Source organism: Pituophis catenifer, unplaced genomic scaffold (genome assembly GCF_029215685.1).
Source record: "Pituophis catenifer annectens isolate HBS135680 unplaced genomic scaffold, rPitCat1.0.hap2 SCAF_7, whole genome shotgun sequence".
NCBI lineage: Eukaryota > Metazoa > Chordata > Lepidosauria > Squamata > Colubridae > Pituophis > Pituophis catenifer.
The window spans coordinates 89551933-89577344 of NW_027256887.1; the positions used below are offsets into that span (position 1 = coordinate 89551933).

Below are 25412 nucleotides of genomic sequence, written 5' to 3' on the forward strand. Positions count from 1 at the left end.
AGAGGGTGGGGGAGACTAAAGAAAAAGGGAAAAGAGAAAAGATAGGAAGAAGTAGCTTCTGATATTCTTCACAGCAATTATAAGTACAAATATGTTATTCTCTCTCTCTCTCTCTCTCTCTCTAGTTAAATCATGTTACTCTTCTTTCTCTAATCTATGACTCTCACCTTCAAAGAGGGATCCAATCTGAAGGAGAAATCCTCTAGATCACCAAGGTCTGTGTTCCAGCTTAAATACCCCAACTCACAGGCTCACACCCTGCCCGGCAAGATAAGGGGATCCAAAACAGGATGGAAATTTCTGGAAAGCAGGTGTCGCCCACATCCTGCAAAGGACAGAGAAACCTATCACTCAGCTGTTTTCTTGGGAAATCTCCAACTTTTATTATTTTATTATTAAGAATCCATCGAAGATGTTTGATCCTGGACAGATCAGGGATAATGATTGCAACGGTTTATGGTAGATTAGAAGCCATTGTGGACTGACTGCTAACGATGATCCAGGAAGGAAGGAATAAAATGCAAGAGACCATGGCCCACAACCATGAGGAGACAAGGAAAATCACGAGAAACTTAGGACGGATGTGGGAGAGATAAAGGATAATATTAGGAACATGGATGAGAAGATAGGAAAGATACAACAGAAAATAGAGGAAAACGAACAGAGGATTTATAAGGTGGAGGAGAGAATAAAACATACGAATAAGAGAATGGAGAAGATGGAATATAACCAAGCAGCCACAAATAAGGACCTAGAGGACACGTTATCATATCTGGAGATGGAGAAGGCATCCTTCTACTTAAGGTTTCAGAACGTAGAAGAGCAAAAGGAGGAGGACCTAGGAGAAATCATGACTGAGATACTTTCAGAAGTGACCCAGAGGGACAAGGAAGAGATACGAAGTGGAATAGATGAAATCTATAGAGTTCACACGAACTACGCCCGGAGAAATAAGTTACCAAAAGAAATACACATTAGATTTACAAAAAAATCTTTAAAAGAAGAGATCTACAGGAAGATGAGAGAGGATACAGCTATGTATAAGGGAAAAGAAATTTTAACCCTCAAACAGATACCAAAAAGGACAAGGGACCAAAGAAGGAACTACAACTTTCTAACGGCACAGTTGAATAAATTTAAAATAAAGTTCCACTGGCTAATACCGGAGGGTCTACTAATCTCCTGGGAAGACAAAAAATACAGAATTGATAACATAGGAAAAGCACAGGATTTCTTCGACCAACACTTCGTGCTGGAGGAGGAGCAGGAGAGCAGAAAAGAAGAGGAATTTAAGAGGCAAGAGGAACAGCGGACAGAGAAAGAAGAAAGAGACCAAGAAGAGGGGAGAAGATTGGAAAGAGAAAGAATGGAGAGAGAGGAAGCGAGGGAAAAGACGCAAATGATTTCTAGAAACACAAAAAGACTGCAAACAACGGATAGATAAATAAAGAGAGATGGAAAGAGAGCTAAAATTTATTTCAATCAATATAAACGGACTTAATTCACCAGCTAAAAGAAAACAGACATTTACAAAACTTCAAAAGCTAGAAATAGATATCATAACACTCCAAGAGGTACATATCAAAAGACAGCATCAAAAACTATTGGACAACCAAAGATTAGGAAGACTATATGCAGCTCTAGGAGACCAAAAAAAGAGAGGAGTCGTAATATATGTAAAGAAATACCTAAAAACAAAACAAATATATGCAGACACAGAAGGACGTTTCTTAATAATAGAAATACAAACAGGATCCAAAACAATATTATTAATATCCATATATGCACCCAACGGAAACCAAAATGACTTTTTTAAAAAGCTACATAATATAATTAAAGACCTGGAATACGAAACTATCTGCATGGTAGGAGATTTCAATGCAATCATGGACATAGAAAAAGACTATCGGAGTAATAAACAAAGTAAAACCAGAAAGAAAACTCTACCGGAACCTTTCAAAGACATGATCAATGAACTACACCTACATGACGTATGGAGAGAGGCAAACATGCAAACAAAACAGTATACATATTATTCGAACCCACACCAGTCATGGTCTAGGATCGACATGGCCTGGATGACTTCAGACTTCAGAGAGGAGGTAAAAAATATCGAAATAGCAGTGAACACCTGGGCAGACCATAACCCCATTAAAATAGTATGGAAAGGACATCGAAAACAAAGGAGGTGGATGATGGATACGGGAATAATAAAAGATAAGGAATATATACAGATGATTGAGAAAGAGGTTAAAATGTTCCTACAAATAAACACTAAAGAACAGACATTGCTTCAAAACCTTTGGGACACAATTAAAGCATACATAAGAGGTCTTACAATTGCGTATATGGCAAAAAAAAATAAAGAGAAACAACAGTCAAGGAATAAGTTGTTAGAACAACTTAGAATATACGAATTAGAATTGCAGAAGGAGCCCCATAACAAAACAATAAAAGAAAAATTAAACCTTACTAAACATAAAATCAATCTGATCACCCAGACAGAAATTGCACAGAAAATCAAATTAGCAAAACAGAAACATTTTGAGCATGCAAACAAAACGGGGCGCTGGTTAGCGTATAAATTGAAAAAAGAAAAAGAAAGGAGAACAATATTTCAATTGCAAGACGAAACAGGACAAATATACCATACCAACCTAGACAAAAAACGTATAGTCAAAAGATTTTTTTCAAAGTCTCTACAAGAAAGAAGAGATTCGGGATGAAGACATTAAGGAATACCTATGTAAAACAAACATCACAAAATTAGAGGAGTCCCATAGAGAAGCATTAAATAGACCAATTATGATGTCTGAGCTGGTGGAAGCAAGGAAAAAGCAAAAAAACAACAAGGTCCCAGGCCCGGACGGAATACCAATGGAGTTTTATAAAAACTGTCAAAATGCAATGGATGAACTGTTACTCCAAGTCCTCAATGATGCATTATTAGAAGCAGAAATTCCCAAATCCTGGACTGAAACCATTATTACACTTATCCCTAAAGAAGACACGGACCCCACACAAGTTAAAAATTATAGGCCGATCTCATTGCTCAATGTAGATTATAAACTCTTCATGTTGGTTATAACGCAAAGACTGAAAACAATTATTTATAAATACATACATACAGATCAGAACGGTTTTGTCCCAAGAAGACAGATCAAAAACAACATAAGAACAATTATCAACGTCCTGGAATATTACGAGAAAAGAGTTGATAAACAAGTAGCCTTAATCTTCTTAGACGCACAAAAGGCTTTTGACAATCTAAATTGGAATTTCCTCATATTGCAACTAGAAACCATGGACTTTGGTGCTAAATTTTTACATATGATTAGAAAAGTATACTCCCTCCAAACGGCCAAAATTATGATTAATGGAGATATGACTGAAAATCTGGATATACAAAAGGGTGTGAGACAGGTTGCCCTTTATCCCCACTACTGTTTATAATTTCATTGGAAATATTACTAAATGAAGTCAGGAAAGATGCCGAAATAAAAGGTTTGAGAACACGGAAAGAAGAGTACAAATTGCAAGCCTTCGCTGACGACGTGGTATTTATAATGGAGCAACCGGAAATAACAGGAACCAAACTTCTAGCGAAGATAGAGGAATATGGAAGAGTCGCAGGGCTTAAAATTAACAAACAAAAAACTAAAGTATTAACAAAGAATTTGACAAAGGTACAGGAGACAAAATTAGAAGACAAATTAGGAATACAAATTGTAAAGATCATAAAGTATCTAGGAATCTGGCTTACTGCTAAAGCAATAACAATTAGAGAAGACAATTATAACAAATTAATGAAACAAATTAGAAAAGACCTGGAAACGTGGAACAAATTACAACTGTCATTTCTAGGGAAAATTGCATCCATAAAAATGAATATACTGCCTAGATTACTCTACCTTTTTCAAGTAACCCCAATCTGGCCAGGAAAGAACTTTTTTAAGGACCTTAATAAAATAATAACAAAATTTATCTGGAATGGGAAAAGGGCCAGAATCAAAATAAAGTGTATGCAAGATATTCGGGGAAAAGGAGGTTTAGGCCTACCGGACTGGGAGTTATATTATAAAGCAGCGTCGCTAAACTGGATAAGGGACTGGATAGACCTTAAGAATAAAAGAATGCTATCACTAGAGGGCTTTGAATTACAACGCGGATAGCATGCCTTTTTGTGGGAGGGAAAGGACAAGCACCACGGATATTTCCAGCAACATATTATCAGAGAATCATTGTACAAATCATGGCAAGAGATTAGAAAACATTATACCAAGATTCCACGATGGCTATCGACAATGGAAGCACTAATATATCCCAATGCCATGGATATAGAGAAAATGAGGACTTATAAAGAACTACTGAACAGTGAAGGAGAATTACAAACAAGACAAGAATTACAAAATCAGGGTATAGACATTGATTGGTGGCCATACATGCAAATAGAATCAAGATACAAAACTGATCGGGCACAATTCGGATTCCAAAATGAACCAAATGAATTGGATAAAATATTACAAAGTACAGATGAGAAAATGATTACCAAAATTTATAAGTACCTACTAAAATACAAATTAGAAGAGGAGGTTGTCAAAGAGAATATGATAATATGGGCCAAAAATATAGGATATACTATTGAATTGGATAAGTGGGAGAATTTGTGGAAGATAAATTATAAGATGACATTGTCTATACCCTACAAGGAAAACCTTTACAAAATGTTCTACCGATGGCACCTCCCACCGGCGCGCCTAGCCAAGATGTTCCCAAATACATCTCCGATGTGCTGGAAATGTAAATCACAGAAAGGGACATATTATCATCTCTGGTGGCTATGCCGAAGTGCAAAACAATACTGGCAACAAATTAAAACAATGATTGAAGAAATCACGAAACAAAAACTGGAAATGAGGCCGGAAACCTTTTTATTGGGAATAATCACAGCACAATATACCAAAGAAATAAAATATCTGATCATCCATATCCTCACAGCAGCACGTATACTCTTTGCCCAACATTGGAAATCTGAACAGTTACCCACAGAAGACAAAATAATAGCTAAAATTACAAAATGTGCAGAATTGGATAAGCTCACAAAAGAAATACAAGAGAAAGATGATACTGATTACTATTTAGTATGGCAAAGATGGTACAGCTGGCTGGAGGCAAAAATAGGAATATAAAGATGATTTTCGACTATTCAGTAGAAATGCATAGAAGTAAATAAGGAGTCAACTATATATGTACAAATAGACGACTGTAGATATTGATACAAATAGAAATATGAAAAATAACCCACCGCTGTAGTATCTTCTAAGAGTCAGTCATTGGACTGAATTGATGTGTGTTCGTTTTGTATGTTGTTTCAATGTATTTATGTTGGTTTTGTTTTTTCTTTTTATTATTAATAAAAATTTAAAAAAAAAATAAAGTTTAATTTTGTTGTTTGTTTCTTTTTCCTCATTTGGAGCTGAACCCAAATGGACATTTCTTCTAACAGAGCAAAGTTGAGTTTTATCTATATCTGCTATAAATGGAACTGGAATTCTTTGTTTGTCTTTTTTTTATTGCACCTGTCATTTCTTTGTTTATTCTGTCTTCTAGCCTCCTTGACTATTTATTGTTAGGTTTTTATTTCTCCTTTTAATAAGCTAATAAAGATAATAAAGGTAAGACTCTGCATGGGATGTGCCCATCCACAGATAGCTGAGAGAGTCCTTGGTGCTCTCTGGGCTTGGTGGTTTTCTTGCAAATGTTTCATTACTCAAACTAGGTAACATCATCAGTGCTAATTTGAGGAATGAAACATCTGCAAGAAAACCACCAAGTTCAGAGAGCATCAAGGACTCCTCAGCTCCCTCTCTGCAAACCCCACTCCCTTCCAGGACTGATGATGTCACTTAATCAGGTAATGAAACGTCTGCAAGGAAACCACCCAGCTCAGGGAGCATCAAGGACCCCTCATTTCAGCCCTGAGCTACAAATGTTCCCCTACGGATAGCTGAGGTGGCCAGACATGGGGAAATCCTACCTGTAACTGGAAAGGGCTGAGGCTCTGATCATGTCAGCAGCAGAAGAGGCACTGAGCGCCAGACCCATAGAAGCAGACCTCTACCACCACCTGCACCCAAGGGGCAGCCTACGCCGGGAGGCCTCCAAGGCAGCCCAATACGCAGCGGCAGGGGGTAAGATGGCACGCACTGAACAGCACAACCAGGTAGCTGGCATTGTGTAGTAGAGAAACATCTTCGCAGAATATGGGCTGACCATCATAAGTCTAGTTGGGAGATCCACAAAAGGTCAAGGAGAACAAGAAAGTTGAGGTCCTATGACCCGGACAACAAGCCAAGTGTCCCAAAGTTGCTTTTTTTCAAGAGGAAAAAAGGGCTGGAAAAGGACTGCAGAAGGCCATCGTGGCCGAAAACAGAGCCCGAATGGGCCGCGTGCAGCCTCCCTGAGCTCTGTTTTCTCTGGAAAAGGACTGCAGAAGGCCATCGTGGCCGAAAACAGAGCCCGAATGGGCCGCGTGCAGCCTCCCCGAGCTCTGTTTTCAGTGGCAGAGGACTGCAGGAGGCTGTTGTGGCTGAAAACGGAGCTTCAATGAGTGATATCGAGCTGGCCATGCCCACCCTGGCCATGCCGTCCCCCCTGGTCCCCCGAGATCAAACACAACCCTGATGCGGCCCTCAATGAAATGGACTTTGATAGCTCTGTTCCAGTGGGTCTCCTACTAACTGCGCTCCGTTTTTCTGCAGCTCGTTGCATCTTTGGCGGATTGTGGTGGGAGCCACCGATCTCTCTAAGCTGCCAGATGACGTGCAGACACACACCGTGAGCAAAGTGGTCCTCCATCAAGATTATAATCCCCTCACGGAGGAAAACGACATCGCGCTGATCAAGCTGGACAGCCCAGTGACGTTCAATGACTACGTGCAACCGGCCTGCTTGCCTCGGGTGACGATGGGCTCCGAAACCAACTTCACCAGCTGCTTTGCTACAGGCTGGGGAATCACGGCTGAAAACAGTAAGGAGACGGACTTCCGGAGGGCCAAAGGAGCCCTTGGCAAACCCTGCAGGGCATAGATTGCTGAGCTCCTAACGAGCTTTCCTTTTCTTCTCACAGTATTCCAGCTGTGGCCTTACGGAGGCTTCGTAAAGAGTTATTGTCCCTTGGACACCTGTGGGGGTCTTGTTCTTGATTCTTAAGGAATGTGGGGCAGGGGGTGTTGGGAAGGGAGGAAGTGTGAGCCTCCACCAGGTGGCTGAAGCCAAATTAATCCACTTCCTTTATCTACTCGGAGGTGTGAGGACCTCCGATGTCTTGCAGGAAGCCAAACTGAACATCTTGGACACCCAGAAATGCAACAGCAGCGATTGGTACAATGGGGCGATGAGCCCCCACACCTTGTGTGCTGGCTATGAGGAAGGAGGGATCGACACTTGCCAGGTAAGGATCCCCCTACTCTTACTCTGCTAGCCTCGGTCTTCTGCTCCGTCTTGTCCCAAAGGTGCTTTTTCAGGAGGCAATTGGACTTTCTGGTTTTTTTCTTTTGAAGATGTTTTGCTTCTCATCCAAGAAGCTTCTTCGGCTCTGGATGGATGGAGCGGAATGGAAGGATTTATATTCCTTGCAGATAGCTGGTCATTTGCATCCTTTGAGAGAAAGTCCAGTTGCCTCCTGAAAAAGTACCTTTGGGACAACCATGACCTGGATGGCTAAGAATCTCGGCAGACTTTTAGGCAAGCCAAGTACTGGCCAATCAAGTAGACATAGCAATAGTAGACAAGAAGACAGTGATGGTGATACATGTAGTGGTGCCAGGAGGCAGCAACATCAGGAAAGAGGAGAAGTAGCAGAGCCTGGAGGAGGAACTGGAGGGGATGTGGAAAGGCCAAAGTGGTCCCTGTGTGGTAGGAGCACTCGGGGCTTGTGACTAAGCTAGAAGTGGTTCTCCAACAGATCCCAGGGAGGACATCCGAGCTCCCTGTCCAGAAGAGTGCTAGGAACAACTAAGATCCTGACCAGAACCTTCAAATTCCCAGGCCTCTGGGAGGGGACCCAAGATTGAGGAAGACAGACTCCCCATCAAAGGGAGGCAGCTTTCTTTACAAAAAGATGTAATGCTACGCATCGTTTTGCAGGATTCATGTCATCTCCAATATCGCAGAATGGGACAAAGATGATTGGGGGACCGGAGATTCACACATATAAAGAACAGTTACTGGAATTGGATATTTCTGGTTTCATGAAGAGGAGGAATGACGTAATAGTCTTCCAGTATTTGAGGGGCTTCCCCAAAGAAGAGGGAGTCAAGCTATTCTCCAAAGCCCCTGAAGGCAGGACAAGAAGCAATGGGTGAAGAAACTTAGAACTAAGGAGAAATTTCCTGACAGTGAGAACAACTAATCAGTGGAACAACTTGCCTCCAGAAGTTATAAATGTTCCAACACTGGAAGTTTTTAAGGAGAGATTGGATAACCATTTGTTTGAAGTGGTGTAGGGTTTCCTGCCTAGGCAGGGGCCTGGACTAGAAGACCTCCAAGGCCCCTAACTCACCACAACCAACTCACTGTGGGACAACTCGCCACAGGACAACCTCTCTGGGACAATTCGATTCTTTAAAATAATTACAAAATATTTTAAGTTTTGTCATTCCCATTTCATTTCCCCCTCCTTTGGCATCCTTTCTTTAATGATTCTATTCCACCATTTCTTCAATATTAGTGTAACTCTTGTCCTGTGCAGTTGGCCAAGGTGAATTGTCCGGCCGTGAGCTGTCAGAGACCCAGAGCACGGGAAGTTTCTTTCCCCGACACCTGACCAGTCACTGGTCCATTTCACTGCCTGGATTTTATGTGCTTTGCTGTGCCAGAATTCTTCCTTTTGCTTTGTTGAAGAAACTGTGGTGGTCTGGTTTGCCCAGAATGCTCAACTCCGAGATTTTATGGATCATTACGGTTCTGTCTTGTGAACCAGGCTTTAATTTCAGTCCTGAGAAGGTTCTAGAACAGGGGTCTCCAACCTTGGCAACTTTAAGACTTGTAGACTTCAACTCCCAGAGTTCCTCAGCCGGCAACTCTGGGAGTCCACAAGTCTTAAGGTTGCCAAGGTTGGAGACCCCTGTTCTAGAATGTGTCTACCCCCAATGTGGGTTGAGTGTTCTTTGCTTCAGGCGCTTGGCTTCCCACATCCTTTCTCTCCAATTTGCTTTGATTTCCTTCATGAACCAGCGTCCTCCACCTCAGCTGCAAATTAACTGCAATTTATAATAGTAATCACAGGGTATAATGATGGGAAGTTGCAATCTTATAATTAAAAATTATAAATGATAGTTATAGAAGTTCCCAACTCTGCTATTTATCAATTCCGCGCTGAAGTGTTGAGAAAAATTGGTATCTCAATTAATAAAACATCTGTAAAATCGTACCATTTTGGTTAATCTAACTCAGGAGTGTCATTTTCCCTTCTTTCAACTTGGAAAGGGCTTTCATCCTCAGGAAAGAATCCTTCTTCGCACTTTTGAGAGTGTTATGTGGGTTTTTTTTTTTTAAAAAAAAAAAAACAAGATGGAGGCTTCGAACACACAGCTGGGGGGTTAAGGCACCAAGCTAGAAAGTGAGAGACCATGAGTTCAAGTCCCACCTTAGGCATGAAAGCCCAACCTACCTCATGGTGGTGTTGTTGTGAGGAAAATAGGAGCGTCAGAAAATTGTTGTGTTTGATATATTCGCCACCTTGAGTCATTTGTAAAAATAAGGCAGGAAAATAATAATAAAATAATAAATAAAATAAATGAAATATTAAAAATATAAATAAAATGAAATGAAAAAAAATAAAATATAAAATTAAAAGTAAAATATAAAAATTAAATAAATATAAAATAATAAAATAAAATAAAATAAAATAATCACAGCCTAATTCCCATGCATGATTAAAAATCATTTGATTGGGCAGTTTTTATGGCTACCTGGGCACTTAATTCCTCCTGCAGACCCTCTCATTGGCATCCTTACCATTCCCTTGACAATTTGCTAATGCTTTGCCACTTGCTCAAATTCCGTGCCAGTTTTTCGTCTTATCTAACAATATATTTATTTTTATTTCATTAAGAAAATTTATAAGGCTGACCCACAGGGACTCCGAGCGGCTTACAGACATAAAACCCCAATACAAAACCCAATTAAACCCTGAAACGACAGGAATAATTTACCAATAAGATAAATAAGTTTGGAGAATTTGTACCCAAAATAGGGATTAATGTAATTAATATTTTTTAAAAAATCCTTGCTAATTGTTCCATAATATGGACTCTGGGCAAATATCATCTCATTTTTCATTTCTGGGGAAGTTCCGGCAGCCACACCTGGGATGGAGCGGGCGTCGCCCTTCCATTGAACAAGGATGTATTTGACCATTGGGTCTAAAAAGCAGCAGAGTCCGCTTGGTTGGCCGGAGAGAGACTCATAAATAATCTAATTTATGTGTTGGTTTTCAGGGTGAAAACCCTTTATCTCCTTCCCAGATGGTAACAAATATTTACTGTCCTGGTGGAGGCCAAGGCGGAACAGGTGAAGTCTTTCCTTGAGGTTTGTTCCCTTTTGGAAAAATGCAACTCTCTTGGGTTTGATACTTTAGAACAGGGGTCCCCAAACTTGGCAGCTTTAAGACTTGTGGACTTCAACTCCCAGAATTCTCCAGCCAGCTATGCTGGCTGGAGAATTCTGGGAGTTGAAGTCCACAAGTCTTAAAGCTGTCAAGTTTGAAGACCTCTGCTTTAGAAAGATATAAAATACGGAGGTCAAACTCCAAACTCTCCAAAGGAGGAGATGATGCTTGGAGGATCACAAGGGAGGGACTTTCTGGGGTCCTTTGCTGGACAACCCAGAGTCTAAGGCAGGCGTGTCCATCCTTGGCAACTTTAAGACTCCCAGACTTCAACTCCCAGAATTCCCCAGCCAATTATGCAAGAGGTCAGAGGTCTTACGCACAAGGTGGGGAGGGCGCACGTCCATCTTACAGCTGCCTGGGGCAAGACTGCCCTCCCCCTCCAAAGGGGTTCAGGGTGTAAATCCGCAAGGCAAAAGGTGCTTTGGCATGTGGGCAAAATCTGTCCCAGAAACCAGGAACCTAAGAGTCAATAAAAATTCTAAGTCATCTACCTAAAGTTGCCTGGAAGTTGAGTCCTGGCAACTGGACTTCCAGTTCTCCTGAGAAGATCTTCCAGTTCTCCTGAGAAGTCCACCAGTTGCCATGACTCAACTTCCAGATAGTAACCCAAGACCATTCTAGATTGGAGGCAGGTCTATCCCGGTTAGGGTCCCACCTTCTGGAAGTCATCCTCGGTCCCAGGTGCTTCAAGAGATCCAATGCAGACTGATCCGCCCAGCCTGGAAACCCTGCCCTTCCGTGAAACATCCCAGGGAAGGTGAGAATCAGTGAAGACTGTACATGGTTCACACACGTGTGTCTGATCTTTGGCATAGGAAGAGGGGCAAAAACCACTCTCCACTGGACATCTTCCAACAGCAAAGTTCGCACGCTGTAAGGAAGCCTCAGCTCATGAGGACCACCTGCTGGTCATGGCAGAACCTCAGTTGACATCCATGAGAGGAACTTCAAGGTGGCTAATCCTGCTCCATCTAGCCATCTTGCAGGTGGCAACCGATGACTGCATGAGCTCCAACTGTTTCTCTACGGAGCTGTGGCTCCTCGTGTTGGTACCACTCCTCTTCACTGAAATCTGGGAAGAAGAAGGCAATTTCCTTGCTGGCTGAGGCTGCAGAATCTGGGGGGAAGGAGAGAAGAACAGAGTCAGAAGGGCCTTAGAGGTCTTCTAGTCCAACCCCCTACTCAGGAAGGAGACCCTATACTATTCCAGACAAATGGCTGTCCAGTCACTTCTTAAAAACCTCCAGTGTTGGAGCACTCACAACTTCAAGAGGCCTTCAAGAGCCACCTGTGCCACCCTTTTCTACACATTCAGCTCTGGGGCTCACCTGAGCCATGGACGGTGTTCCGGGTATCGGTGAGGCCCAAAGTCCCACGGATGGAGTCTGGAGCCATGTGGCGGGCACGATAAACCTTGGTGGGACCCATCAATGATCTCCAGTGTGTGATGGCTTCCTCGTGAGCCAGGATATAAACCCTCATGGGGCCACTGAAAAGGCAAGGAGAGATAAATCAATGAGACTCCCTCGTCTCTGCGTATTTCAAAATCCTTATCCTTCCTTCCCTCCTTCTTCTCCTTTTCTTCCTTCCTTCCTTCCCTTTCCCCTTCTTTCCTTCCTCTCTCCCCATCATTCTTTTCTTCCTTCCTCCTGCCTTCTATCTTCCTTTTTTCCTTCCTTCCTTCCTCCAAACCTAGAACCCTTACAATCTAGAACAACACCTGCGTTCCCCCATTTGGAATATCAAAAGAGAAAGCGCTTTAATCTACAGTAGCCCTGGAGAGTTCCTCAAACCTCATAGAATAATTTCTGGCCATTTATGAAAGTGGGCTTCTGCTGCCTCCTGGTGGTCAACACAACACAACACAACACAACACAACACAACACAACACAACACACAAGTGCTTTTTGATTAGGTGCCACACATCTATCCAGTCAGGGGCCAGACAGAAGGGCCCCTGCCTGGTCTTTCAGGTCTCCCAACCAGGCTAACAGAGTCCATCCACCTTATACACAGATTCCTAAATTATAGGAGAAGTTTTATTAGCTGTTGTGTTGCCTTTGAGATATTTGTACCTGTGTGTTTTTTGGTGTGTGTTATATACACACACAAACACACACATACACAGGTACAAATATCTTGATAGAAGAGGCAACACAACAGCTAGTAAAACTTCCTACGATTAAAAAAAAAATTCTCACAAAACAATCTAAACATTAAAAAAGGTGCATAAAAATAAAATAAAGCCCCACATCCTACACATTAAACACTTTTCTATATATATTTTTTTTCTTTTTTGTCTTCTTGGATTTTTTTTTTTTAAGTTCTGTATTTTTGTATTTTAATTTTGTTTTATATAAAATAAAAAATATGCATGAAAAAAAGAGAGAAAAATTTCTCATCTTTCCCATTGCGAATCTGTTGGGAATTTCTGCTATTTCTCAACTGGACATACGCGTGGATGGGGTGAGTTATTTATTTATTTATTTACTGAATTTTAGCTGCTCCTGCCCTTTCCATCTGGTGGAGAACTGAGGCCCCTGTTCTAATGACATGGTAAATTTTTAGGGCCACAGGCCTCTCCGCCTCTTTTGCGTCAGGAGACCAAGGTATAATATGGACAAGGGTCTCCCCAAAAAGAAAAAAGCCAAGATGGTGGCTGGGACCAAATGAGGCCTGTCCTTTTTTCCTACTTTTTCAACATTCCCCTTCCTCGTCTCGCCCTCCTTTAGAACAAAACTATTAAGTGTTTGGTGTGAAGGCAGCTGGGGGAACCTGGAGGCCTTTGAGGGGGAACAGGAAGGAGGTCTTCTCACCACCAGCTCTGGACCTACCTGGACATGAACTCCACCAGCCTCTGGTAGAAAAAGCGCCCTGGAAGAAGAAGAAGATGATGAAGATGAAGAACAAGGAGGTTTCTGCTCTGCTCGCTCTCCACCCTGCTGGACCTCAATGCAAGCAAGGCCCCACCACACGACTGAGGTGTAGGGCTGGTGTGCTCCAAAGCGGCTTGGATCCAGCACGGAGGGCCCAGCACATCAGCTCGCCCCAACTTTCAGGTAGGGATGCAGCAGCCAAGATGGCCAAGGCTTACAAGAACATTGTGGACTTCAGCTTTGATCCCTGACCCCAGGATGTCATCCGACCCACAGAAAGGACCTGGAGGAAGGATCTGACCCATCCTTTTCTTCAGCCCAACTACATGATTGTCTGCCCATACCTGGATCAGGTTCACCCAGGAGGACTCTCACCTCCATGCCCCATGAAAGACACGGACATGGTCAACATTAGGAGGCCCAAATTTTAATCTCTAGAAAGCTGGAGATTATTTCTTCAAGGCCCTAAAATGGGGAATTGGGGTTTTTAGGCTCCCTCTATGGAACCCCTATGGACTTCCTTTACCTGGATATGAAGATATTTGGGGGGTAGGAAGCCTCAGACCATCAGAGGAACTCTGAACTGGATCAAACCTGAGGGTCATCTACTCCAGCTTCTGTGACATCCACAGGCCACCTGGGCTGCACTGGGGAGGATCTCAAGACTGGACTGGAGGACAAGAGACCCTTCCCCAGTCTTTCCCAGTAACCAGGATTTCAGCCCCTGATGCATCTGGAAGCCTTCACACCAACCTGAGTGCTCCTGGTAGAACCTCTGACTGTCCTCCTTACTCCAGAGAAGGTCCTTTGTCCGGACAATCAAGAATTTGTGGCTCAGGATGGTTTCATGCACAGCCTAAGAGAAGGCAGGAAAGAATATAAAGGGAATGTCTGTGGAAACTCTCAAGTCATCCTGGTCCTGGTTGTCCCAAAGATGCTTCTTTTTCACGAGGCAACTGGACTTTCTGGTTCTTCTTTGAAGATGTTTTGCTTCTCCAAAACATTTTTGAAGTGGGTCATCACTTATTTGCCTAAGACTGGTCCCAAAATGGAGAAGACCTTAGCTCTCCAACAACCAATTTCCCCTGGAGGTCTGCTGGACTACTAGAACTCACACTGAATGACCCTAATCCCAATTTTTAGAGAGAAATAATCCAGGCACAAAATACACAAAATCATCCAAGCAGTGGAGATCTCAAATCAGAGCCAGCCAATGGCACCAGGAGGAGGTCTCACGGCAAAAGAAGGTCTAAGCTTCCCCATCTACCCAGCTTGATGGTGACCCATGGTCTACCGGATGCGCCACTGGAAAGTCAGAACCTGACCTGGATCTCCAGCTCCTTCTATAAAAGGAAGGGAAGGGAAGGGAAGGGAAGGGAAGGGAAGGGAAGGGAAGGGAAGGGAAGGGAAGGGAAGGGAAGGGAAGGGAAGGGAAGGGAAGGGAAGGGAAGGTGGAGAGACACCTTACTGTGGGTTCATGAATGTGCTGGAGAACATGGTATGGGCGAGGGTCTCTCCAAAGACTGGGGTGCCACCAATGAATCTCTTTGAGGGGACCTTGGAAACCCAGCATAGCAAACTGCTCTCGGTGCAACCCAAATAAATCTTCATGCCCTCAAAATGCGGGGACAGCCATGTCAACTGCAATCCCGAGAGGACAAGATCCTCCTTGACCAGTGGACCTCTGGAGGTGACCCTTGTTCACCCGTCACAGCTCTTAACTCTACAAAACTTCAGATGAGGCAGGGGGGGCAGCTTTCCATCCGTGGCTTGCACCCACCCTCGAGGGTGGGCCACCAGGGCTGGATCAAGGTCAACAGATGTCCTAAGCGGAGGCCAAGCATGGAGTTGTCTGGTCCTTCGGCTGCTTAACTGGCCGGATGTGAGGACTCCATAATGGCTGAAAACTGGAGTGGAGTGTGGCACTGAAAGAGTTATGGGTGCGATTGGCTGGGTCCCTCTTTCCTTGGGGGTCCTGCACACCTGTTACTTCATGCAGGTGTGTTGAACACCCTCAAGAACAAGCCTGACTTCAACCACAGCTCTTAACGGTTTCTCCACCTGGGTCTCTTTAAGGAAGGTGGACTTCAATTCCCAGAATTCCTCAGCCAGCTTTGGAACTCTGGGAGTTGAAGTCCACCCGTCTTAAAGAGACCCAGGTGGAGAAACCTTGCTCCAGAACAGGGGTCTCCGAGCTTTGCTGGCTGGTGAATTCTGGGAGTTGAAGTCCTGCAGGCTTAAAGTGGCCAAGGTTGGAGACCCCTGCTCTAGAAGGCTTGGGGGGCGGGGTGGGGGGAATTGCACAGCGCCCCCCCCCAGGCCACGAGTGTGCTGCCTGCCCTTTGCCCTACCTCCAGCACCAGAGGGTGGGCCACCGCGTCGGGCTTGACGACGGCCAGGGTCAGCTGCAGGGCCCGCCGCAGCCCCGGCCAGGAGGCTCTCATCGTGGCCCCCGGGGGTCTCGCTCGGCCAGTCGCTCCGTTGCAAAGGGAGGCGCCCCAGCGCGGTCCCTTCCGGGGCTGGGACGCCTTTGCACGCCCCTCCCCCGAGCTGCCAGGGGGGGCCGGAAGTGAGGGGTGGCCGGAACGCCTTTGCACACTTTTGCACGCGTGGACCCCCCACTCACTGCCCCTCCCCCACACGCACGCACGCGCACATAGGTGTCCAGGGGGCAGCAGCTGCGACACTGTTGCCCATTTTGGCACCTCCCGCTGGCTTGCAAGGCTCCTTTGCACACTCTGGCACGCCTTTTCCACGCTTCCACCTCCCCGAAACACAGCCCGCTTTGCCAAGGGGAGCAGGACGAGAGAAGCCCCCGGGACGCTTTTGCACACTCGGCGTCCCCCTCCGGCTTGCAAGGGGAAGCGGGAGGCCGGCGCACACTTTTGCACGCTTTGCAAGGGGAGCAGGACGAGAGGAGCAAGGCGGCGCTTTTGCACACTTCCTGGTTCGCAGGGGCGGCCGGGACGGCTTTGCACGCTTTTGCACGCCCGGCGGCCCCCTCCCCCCCTTCCAGGGCTTGCCAAGGGAAGCGGGAAGGGAGGGGCGGCCGAGTCCCGCGGGGCCGCGCGCAGCATCCGGCCGGTCGCCTGGCAGCCGAGCCGGCGTCTCCTGGGCGGGGAGCGGGGCTGGGGGGGCGGCGGTGGGAGAGGCGCCCGCGGGCGCAGCCTTGCAGAGCCGGGGGAGCGAGGCTGCTTTGACGTCCCTCGCAAGCCGGTGCGCGGCGCTGCATGGCCAAGGCGGGGGGTCCCCAGGGGGAGCCCCCCAACGCCGGCCTCGACCAGGACAAGTACGACGCGGCGGAGAACGTGAAGATCATCTGCCTGGGCGACAGCGCCGTCGGCAAGTCCAAGTGAGTGGGAGGGGGGGCGGCCCCCTCCCCCTTCCCCCCCCCCCCACGGAGGAGGGTCTTCTTCTCGCTCAGCCGCCCCGCGCAACCGTTGGGCAGCGCTCCGCTGCTCTGCGCCCCCCCCCTCCGGAGCCCGAGCCACGGGAGAGGGTCGCGACCCCCCCTAACTCTGCAGCCCAGGATGGGGCCCCTGAGGCCCTTTGGACCCGACATCGCCCGCCCCCCCCCTCCCTCCCCAGAGAGCCACAACGGCCGATGGGGGCTTCGGAGCAGAGGGGGCTCAACTGCCCCACGGGTGGTCCCGGGAGGGGAGGGGGGCTCTTGCCCTCCCCTCCCAGGGTGGCCACCTGAGGACGCAGCAGCTCCGCTAGATGCTCCAGGTGCTCTGATAGGCACGTTTAGACGACCTCTAAGGCGACCTCTGGCTGGGGAATCCTGGGGATTGACGCCCCTCCGCCCCACCGCTGGCTCGGATGGGTTATGGATGCGGGTCTGGTTGAGTCCCTCCAGACAGGCTGCACAAGCTCAGCACCGGGTCCTTGGGACAAGGAGGCAGCTGCCTTCACCCCATCAGCTGAGATGCTTTCCGCTCCCTCCTTGGTTTCCTCCATGGACTTTGCTGGCCAGAAGGTTGCAAAAGGGGGTTATGTGACCCCCCCCCGACCCCCCCCCCCCGCCCCAGACACTGCAATTGTCATAAATATGAGTCAGTTGCCAAGCGTTCAAATTTTAATCACGTAACCATGGGAACGCTGAAATGGTCGTGTGACAAATGGTCATAAGTCGCTTTTTTCAGTGCTGTCGTAACTTCGAATGGTCACTAAACAAAACTATTGTAAGTCCAGGACTACCTGTACACATAATAATCTGATCTAGTAATGGTCAAGGCAATTGAGAGTCAATGGACTTCATGGGGAGGGGGAGGCTGGTCTTAGGTCTCTTTTGGGGGTGTAAGGACTCCAGACCGATGATGCCTTTGACCACCCCCACCCCCACCCCCACCCCGGGCTCTGCCTGGCCGTCTCCTACAGAAACTGGACCCGTTTTCCCTCTTTTCCAGATTGATGGAACGCTTCCTCATGGAGGGATTGTATCCTTTGACACTTGGCCAACGGGGGGAAACCCCACCCCAGGAAAAGCGTGCGGAGGCATCTCCACGGCTCTTGGGGGACTAAAACCAGCTGGAGTTCCTTCCAGCATCCAGAAGGAACCTGGCCTTCCCAAATGGACGAGCCCGGAAGATTCGGATGGCCCAAAGAAGGAGAGAATTGGAAATTAGCCAGGGCCTTTCTTCCAATCTCTCCTCTATCTCTCCATCCATCCCTCTTTCTTCTATCTATCTATCCATCCATCTATTGTGTTCTATCTATCTATCTATCTATCTATCTATCTATCTATCTATCTATCTACCCTGTTTCCCCCAAAATAAGACATCCCCTTATAATAAATCCAATCAGGCTTTTGAGCGCATGGCAATAAGGCCAAGTGCTTATTTCAGGGTTCAAAAAAATATAAGACAGGGTCTTATTTTTGGAGAAACACGGTATCTATCTATCTATCTATCTATCTATCTATCTATCTATCTATCTATCTATCTATATCATCCATCCATCCCTCTCTTTCTTCTATCCATCCATCCATCCATTATGTACTATCTGTTTGTCTGTCTAGCCATCATATGTTCTATCTATCTTTATATCTATCTCTACCTCTGATCACTGTATTATATCTAATCACTATCTTCGATCTATCCATCCATCCATCCCTATAATCTCTCATGCATCTATATATTTATCTACCTACCTACTGTACCTACCTACCTACCTTCTACCTACCCAGGAAATAATTTAATGAAATAATTAAAGCTGTAATTAAGATACAGGTAGCCCTTGACTTGTGACCACAAATGAGCCCAAAACTTCCACTGCTAAGCAGGTCAGTGGTTAAACGAGTTTTGCCCCATTTTATGACCTTTCTTGCCCCAGATTGTAAGTGAGTAACATGGTTGTGAAATGAATCTGGCTTCCTCCTTGACTTTGCGTTGTCAGAAGATTGACCAGGAATGATACAAGGTCTCCAGCCTGGAGCAGGGGGTTAGACTAGAAGACCTCTGAAGTCCCTTCTAGCCGTATGATTCTACGTCCTGTTCTAAAACTGTCCTAAACTCACTCTAGGGTTGGGTGGGCTGATGCTGCATTGATGGGCTTGCCTCTTCTGAGGAACCTCTACTTCGCTCCTTTCTTTCTGAAGACCACCGTGGTTTTCCGCCTCCTTTCCTTGACCCTGACCCACAGCAAACCACAGCAGCTCTCGACCTTTGCCCTGACCCTCTACAAGTACACAGCCACCGTGGACGGCAAGACAGTTCTTGTGGGTAAGCGCTTGCTGGACGCGGTTGGGGAGACCATCGTGTAGAGTCCACTCCCTGATCTCATTGGGTGGGACCCCATTCTGATTACACATCTGTCCATGGCTTGAAGTTGCCCATTGAGGGGCTGAGAAGCTTGCTGGATGGGAGATGCCCCTGTCATTGGGTCTCAGCAGCAGATCCTTCATCTCTCTCTCCCCGGCACCTACAAGGGCTCAGAGAGTCCACACATGTTCAGAAGATCCCAGGTTCGAGGAGGCTGACTTAATGGATCTTCTGATTTAGAGAAGCGGCCCATTTGAAGATGGGCGGACTTCCAACTCCCTGCTGGCTGAGGAATTCTGAGAGTTGAAGTCCACCCATCTTCAAGCCACCGAGGTTGAGAAATATTGACCCAGAGAGATTCTGTTAGTTAAGTGGGTCCTTTGTGAGCTGTGGAATTCCTGCTTTCCAGACTTCTGGGACACTGCCGGCCAGGAGCGTTTCCAGAGCATGCACCCGTCCTACTATCACAAGGCCCATGCTTGCATCATGGTAAGGAAACGGGCACGTGGGGTTTGGGGTGGGAGTTGTCCAGCGAGAGCCAGTGGGTTTTTCCGAGCAGGCAAAATGCTTGAGTGAGGGGTCTCTTCAGGATGATAGAGATCCTCCTTCTGACTCCAGGGCTCCGTTGTCTTTTTTCTGGTGCTGGTGGGACAGAGTCTTCCATATTTTTCTTGGCCTCCACACGGGAGGTGCCACAGAGCCAGAAGAGCATCTTCTCCGGCTCATTCCACGATCCCTCTTCCCACCCACTCCACTGCAGCCATGGAGCCACCACACTCGGTCCTGATCAATGAGAGTGAGAAGATTGCTCGGCTGATGTTTGGAGCGAGTAACCAAATCCACGTGTAAAGGGTTCGGTTAGCTACTTCATTTGCTCGTGCCTGTTTCACAGGAATCTTCCCAGACCGGTAATCTGCTCCTGGACCAAACTAGAAAAGGTTCAGTGGCATTCAAGGGAGATTGGATCTTGCTGCCAGTCCTGCCTCGACTTGAACCCAAGGCAAGGACGATCCATGACTCCATTTTTAGAGTCGGGTATAGTTTTACTACAGTCAAGTGGAAGTACAGTGAAACAAAGCCAGCTCTGAGGTTCCCGCACCAATTCCCTAGAGAAATCCCCCGTTTCCTACCTCTGCCCTCCTGCTGCTCCCCTTGTGTGCAATCATATTCAAAACATGTTTTTGGAACGGTCGTCCTCGGAATGCAGCTGCATTTTTCTCTCTGGCCCAGCATCCCTGAAGCCTTGTCTCCAGCTGGTATAAAGTACTTTGGAGTTTCCCCCCCTTCCCCTCTCCCAAACAGTTTCCCTCCCCCGGGAGTCTATGAAGGCTGGCACTAAGGCAAGCGGGAGCAAGGTGGCAGATCTGATACTTGCCCTTTTTTGCCTACGTAAGGATTCCAGACTAATTCCCCACCTGACTCCTTCTCCAGTCTTGGCTGGTCTCTCACTCTAGCATGTTGAAATGTTGAACAAGCCTACAACGTCTAGTGCAGGGGTCTCTAACCTTTCTCCAACCAGCCAGCTGAGGAATTCTGGGAGCTGAAGTCCACAAGTCTTAAAGTTGCCAAGATTGGAGACCCCTGGTCTAGTAGATGTTTCTTCCTGGGATTATTTGCACCCTGAGCTTTGTCTCACCAGGATCTGAGATTTTGGTTGTATTTGGATTAGCTCACGATAAGCTGTCCTCTTCTTCTCCCCCCTGCCCTTTCCAGGTCTTTGATGTCCAGAGGAAGGTCACCTACAAGAACCTGACCAACTGGTATAAGGAGCTGCGTGAATTCCGGCCTCAAATCCCTTGTATCGTCGTGGCCAACAAAATAGATGGTGGGCCTCCTCCCCTTTTCACCTCTGGGAAGTCCACCGGGGGAGGAGATCTGATTCTTGGGCAAGGGGGAAATCTTCTGGCCTTCAGGCTTTTAAGGCCACACAGCACCCATTGCCCCAAGACTGCTTCCTCTTAAAGCTGCACCAACCGGTCTAGAACGAAAAGGATGTTTTCCATTGGAAAATGCAATATAGCAGAAAGTTGGAAGGGACCTTGGAGGTCTTCTAGTCCAACCCCCCTGCTCAAGCAGGAAACTCTTTACCGTATCAGACAAACGGTTGTCCAATCCCTTCTTAAAGTGGTAAATGTGGACTCCTGGGGGCGATGTCCCTGGTGAGGAGCTTAAGGGAGGTGTCAGCCCGCAGGGCTGCAGTTCCCCAACTCAAAGTTGTCGCTCCCATCCAGCCTGTCTGAAATGGTAGCGGTTTTCCTGCCTGAGTAGAGGGTTGGACTAGAAGACCTCCAAAGGTCCCTTCCAACTCTGTTACCCTGTAAGAACCTGCCATGTTTGGGCAATTCATTCCTCGGTGCTTCTTGTTGAAAACTCGGCAGTTGGGTTATTTCAGTCACTGAATTAAGCCCGTAGGTCCTTCCTTGTCTTGGGCTGCGTCACCTGGGACCCTCCTGGGTGAAATGGGCTTCGGCCCCTCCTGGAAAGGCTCTGAGGTCACCCGATATTCTCTCTCGCTTTTTTCTAGCCGACCTGAAGGCCACGCAGAAAAGTTTCAACTTTCCCAAGAAGCTCAACCTGCCTCTCTACTTCGTGTCTGCAGCAGATGGCACCAACGTTGTGAAGGTGGGGGAGGAAGACTCGGATTCCTGGCCGAGGGGGGATGGCGGGGGGGGCAGGGAAGGGGTGCCCAGCGGGGGTCTCCCTGGTTGACCTCTGCGTTCTCTTCCGCAGCTCTTCAGCGATGCCATCAAGCTGGCCGTGGCCTACAAGCAGAACTCGGGGGACTTTATGGATGAAGTCCTGAAGGAGCTGGAGGTAAGAGAGCGCCTTGGGCGGCTGTGTGGGGCTGGAGGCACATTCCTGCCCCGCCGCCTCCCCCCCCCGGGAATTGGCTCTTTGGCAGGTTGGAGGGAGATGGTTGTTCAGGGAACCTCTGGGTGCACACGGTGTGGCTTCTGGTGCTAACCACGATGGCACATAGCTGCAGTTAGTGAGTAGTTTGTGTGCCTGGCAGCCATGAGGCTTATTCTCCCCAACTTAAGTTTTCTCAGGTGGGGAAACCCCTCCCTTCCCTCCCATCTCCCTCCCTCTTTCTTTCCCTCCTCCATACCTCTTTCCTGCCTGCCTGCCTTTCTCCTCTCCTTCCCCATCCCTCTCTTCCTGTCTCCTCCTTTCCCTCCTTTTTTTTTTTTTATTTTTGAAAAAAAAAAATTTTTTTAAACAAAACTTAAAATATAAAACAACTATCATCCATTACAATTACCGAAAGTGTATTGATTGGTTACAAATCTTTTTTGCTTAATCCCCTTTCCAGCATTTTCTTATTTATTTATTTATTTATTTTATTTATTTATTTATTTATATTTCCATGCCGCCCACTCTCCGAGGACTCTGGGCGGCTTACACCAAAGACAGTATACTAAATAGCATATTGCCCCCAAGAATCTGGGTCCTCATTTTACCCACCTCGGAAGGATGGAAGGCTGAGTCAACCTTGAGCCTGGTGAGATTTGATCCGCTGATCTGCTGAACTAGCAGTCAGCTGAAGTAGCTGCAATACTGCACCCTAACCACTGCGCCACCTCGGCTCATAGCCCCCGCTTCTCTTCCTCTTTCTTTCCTTCCCTCCTCCCCCTCTCCTGCCTCCCTTTCTTCTTTTCTTCCCTCCTTTCTTTTCTTCTTTCCTTCCTTCCTCCCTCCCTTCTGTCTATCTGGAAGCCTTCTCTTGCCATGATCCTTTGCCATGTGGCTGCAGAGGTGGTAATTGCAGGCCGCTGCCCTAGAAGAGCCCAGGCGTGGAGCATCTGTTTGGATCTTCTTTCTCGTTTCCTTGTAGAATTTTGAGCTAGAGGCGAAGGAGGAGGACTCCCCCACAGAGGAGGCCAGTCAAGGGGAGACTTCCCCGGTCCACCTGAGCCCCGGGAACGAGTAACCATGGGCCGCCCACACCTGCACAGAGACCGTGGGCAGCCCTCCCTGCTCAGCGGAGGCCGCCAGGGACCTCAGAGAAGGCCAGCAGATGGAAGTCAGCTCTGCTGCCCTGGGAGGAGGCGGAGGGCGGACCAGGCTTCCTAGCCCAGAGAGGAGGGGCTGCCGGCTCTGGTAGAGACCTCGAGGCTCATCAAGGCCCCCGTTTCACTTCTAGAAGGACCCGTAGTCTCTGTTGTTGTTGTTGTTGCAAAGATTTCACCTGGAGAAATAAATTTTGGAAGTCTGGAAACCAAGCCTGGTAGCTTCTCTGAGAAAGCAAAGGGGCAACCTCTGGTTGTGTTGCACCCTGAGAAAGGGAAGGAACTCAGGCGGCCTGCGCTGGGTTGCGTCTTCTGCAGCACAACTCCTGGAGGAACACAAGCACAGCAGGCCCCGCAGTCTAGGAAGGTTGTGTGAAACCTTCACGGTCCAGTGTGATGTCTTTACGGAGACTCTGATCCCCTCCGAAAATGGAAATTGTCTCCTGCCCCCAACCCCACCCCCACCCCCCTCCGGCACCTTTTCCAGACTAGATGATGCCAAGAAAGGCTCATATCTACAACAGGTGAGGAATAGGTATCCGAAACTCTTTGAATACAGGTAGTCCTCGGCCTACGACTAACACGGAGCCCAAAATTTATGTTTCTAAGCGGAAAATTTGTTAAGCGAATTTTGCCCCATTTTACGACCTTTCTTGCCATGGTTGTTAAGTGAATCACTGCAGTTGTTACGTTAGTAACACGGTTGGTAAGTGAATCTGGCCTCCCCCACTGACTTTGCTTGTCAGGAGATCGCAAAACGGGATCACATGATCCCAGGGACACTGCGACCGTCATAAATACGAACCAGTTGCCAAGCGTCTGAATTTTGATCATATGACCACAGGGATGTCACAGTGGTTGTAAGTGTGAAAAACTTTTCTCCTGGGTCATTGTAACTTTGAACGGTCACTAAATGAACTGTCGTAAGTCGAGGACTACCTGTATTTGATCAACGTTGGGACAACATGTCCCATCGGATCCAGTTGCTCTCATGATTAGGTCATGGAGGGTTCATTGGGATCGCTCTCCAAGGCTGCTTCCCACAATCGTTGGTTGAGTTGTACTTACCATAAAGTTAGGTCCTGAGGCAAAGTCCTAGAGAGGTCCTGTAAAACAGGGGTCTCCAACCTTGGCAACTTTAAGACTGGTGGACTTCAACTCTTTGCTTTGCTGGCTGAGGAATTCTGGGAGTTGAAGCCCCTCAATCTTAAAGTTGCCAAGGTTGGAGACCCCTGCTGTTTTAAAGCAAGCCTCCTCTAGGAATTCTGACACGGTCTTCTTTTCCTCAAATGGCCCCTCCCCGGTTCTCTGGGTTTCACAGAGACTGACCGTTAGGTGGAGAAAGACTTCGTGGTCAGCCGTAATGGGCTAAAAGGGCCGCCATGACACAGTTTTGATTTGTGATAGCTGATCATTAGGAAATTCCTGAGCCTAGCAGGACTCACCTGAGCAAAGGACCCCTCACATTTTCAGGATTGGGGGACATTGTGAAGTAAAGGGACCCCCCCAACAGTAACTAGCATGGGTAGGTGGTCTTTATTGAAAAGGCGGCACCCCCACCCCAAACAACAGCTGGCCTCGGAAGTGGAGAAGGTTGATGCTTCCTGGCACTCCGATCATCAGTAGCTGTGCTCCAGTTCCAGCAGTTTTGCCCTTTGGTCAAGCTGACCAAGACTACCTTTGGGTGAAGATCTGAAGTAGAGAAGATCCACCTCCAATCTTCACCCAAAGGCAAGCTTGGCCGGGTCGACCCAAGTGAAAGAATGGACACTTGGCAAGGGTAAAACTGCTGGATCTGAAGATGGCACCGTTACCGATGAACAGACTGACAGTAAGCATGTTGTGGTGCAAGGAAAGGTGCCAGCTGTGGGGTTGGCCACGGGGCAGATTGTACCGCCCAACTATATTTGGCTGTGGATGCTGGATGCACAAGCACCTGCCAACTCTTCAATGCCCTTCAGTGGTCTTCAGATGGTTGCTCATGGCCAGGTGGAACAGTGGAAGGGACAGCAGCGGACTGGGCCAACTCTGTGTGGCCCCCTTGACTGATCTTTCCATGCTTCAGAGAGCTGAGCTGGGAAGTTGTACA

General features: G+C 47.2%; 2 protein-coding genes across 4 annotated transcripts; one reads left to right on the plus strand and one right to left on the minus strand.

The window, feature by feature from the left end:
* Positions 1-262: 262 nt before the first annotated feature.
* Positions 263-16182, minus strand: NME6 (NME/NM23 nucleoside diphosphate kinase 6). 2 transcript variants are annotated; one of them, XR_011600655.1, is made up of 6 exons: positions 15903-16182; positions 14305-14407; positions 13510-13549; positions 12004-12164; positions 11331-11792; positions 263-325 (listed from the first exon to the last, which is right to left on the minus strand). XR_011600655.1 is itself a non-coding variant. In XM_070948022.1 (5 exons), the coding sequence occupies exons 1-5, from the start codon at positions 15993-15995 to the stop codon at positions 11647-11649; spliced, it is 543 nt and encodes a 180-aa protein (XP_070804123.1). In that variant the 5' UTR covers positions 15996-16182; the 3' UTR covers positions 10083-11646. The 2 variants fall into 2 exon arrangements, 1 of the variants encoding a protein (XP_070804123.1); XM_070948022.1 differs by lacking the exon at positions 263-325 and having other exon boundaries at positions 10083-11792.
* Positions 16183-16688: 506 nt separating this feature from the next.
* Positions 16689-23532, plus strand: RABL2B (RAB, member of RAS oncogene family like 2B). 2 transcript variants are annotated; one of them, XM_070948021.1, is made up of 8 exons: positions 16689-16903; positions 17961-17990; positions 19195-19274; positions 19723-19802; positions 21027-21138; positions 21838-21935; positions 22044-22127; positions 23149-23532. In XM_070948021.1, the coding sequence occupies exons 1-8, from the start codon at positions 16782-16784 to the stop codon at positions 23242-23244; spliced, it is 702 nt and encodes a 233-aa protein (XP_070804122.1). In that variant the 5' UTR covers positions 16689-16781; the 3' UTR covers positions 23245-23532. The 2 variants fall into 2 exon arrangements, with proteins under 2 accessions (XP_070804122.1, XP_070804121.1); XM_070948020.1 differs by lacking the exon at positions 17961-17990 and having other exon boundaries at positions 16692-16903; positions 19075-19274.
* The last annotated feature ends 1880 nt before the right edge of the window (positions 23533-25412 follow it).

Excerpts from the sequence above, each read along its gene's own strand:
- NME6 (XM_070948022.1), bottom strand. The coding sequence starts at position 15,995 with ATGAGAGCCTCCTGGCCGGGGCTGCGGCGGGCCCTGCAGCTGACCCTG. Across the intron at positions 13,550-14,304 it reads GTTCTACCAGGAGCACTCAG|GGCGCTTTTTCTACCAGAGG; the intron begins GTTGGTGTGAAG and ends TTCTTCTTCCAG. Across the intron at positions 11,793-12,003 it reads GAACACCGTCCATGGCTCAG|ATTCTGCAGCCTCAGCCAGC; the intron begins GTGAGCCCCAGA and ends CCTTCCCCCCAG.
- RABL2B (XM_070948020.1), top strand. The coding sequence starts at position 16,782 with ATGGCCAAGGCGGGGGGTCCCCAGGGGGAGCCCCCCAACGCCGGCCTC. Across the intron at positions 19,803-21,026 it reads AGGCCCATGCTTGCATCATG|GTCTTTGATGTCCAGAGGAA; the intron begins GTAAGGAAACGG and ends TGCCCTTTCCAG. Across the intron at positions 21,139-21,837 it reads CGTGGCCAACAAAATAGATG|CCGACCTGAAGGCCACGCAG; the intron begins GTGGGCCTCCTC and ends GCTTTTTTCTAG.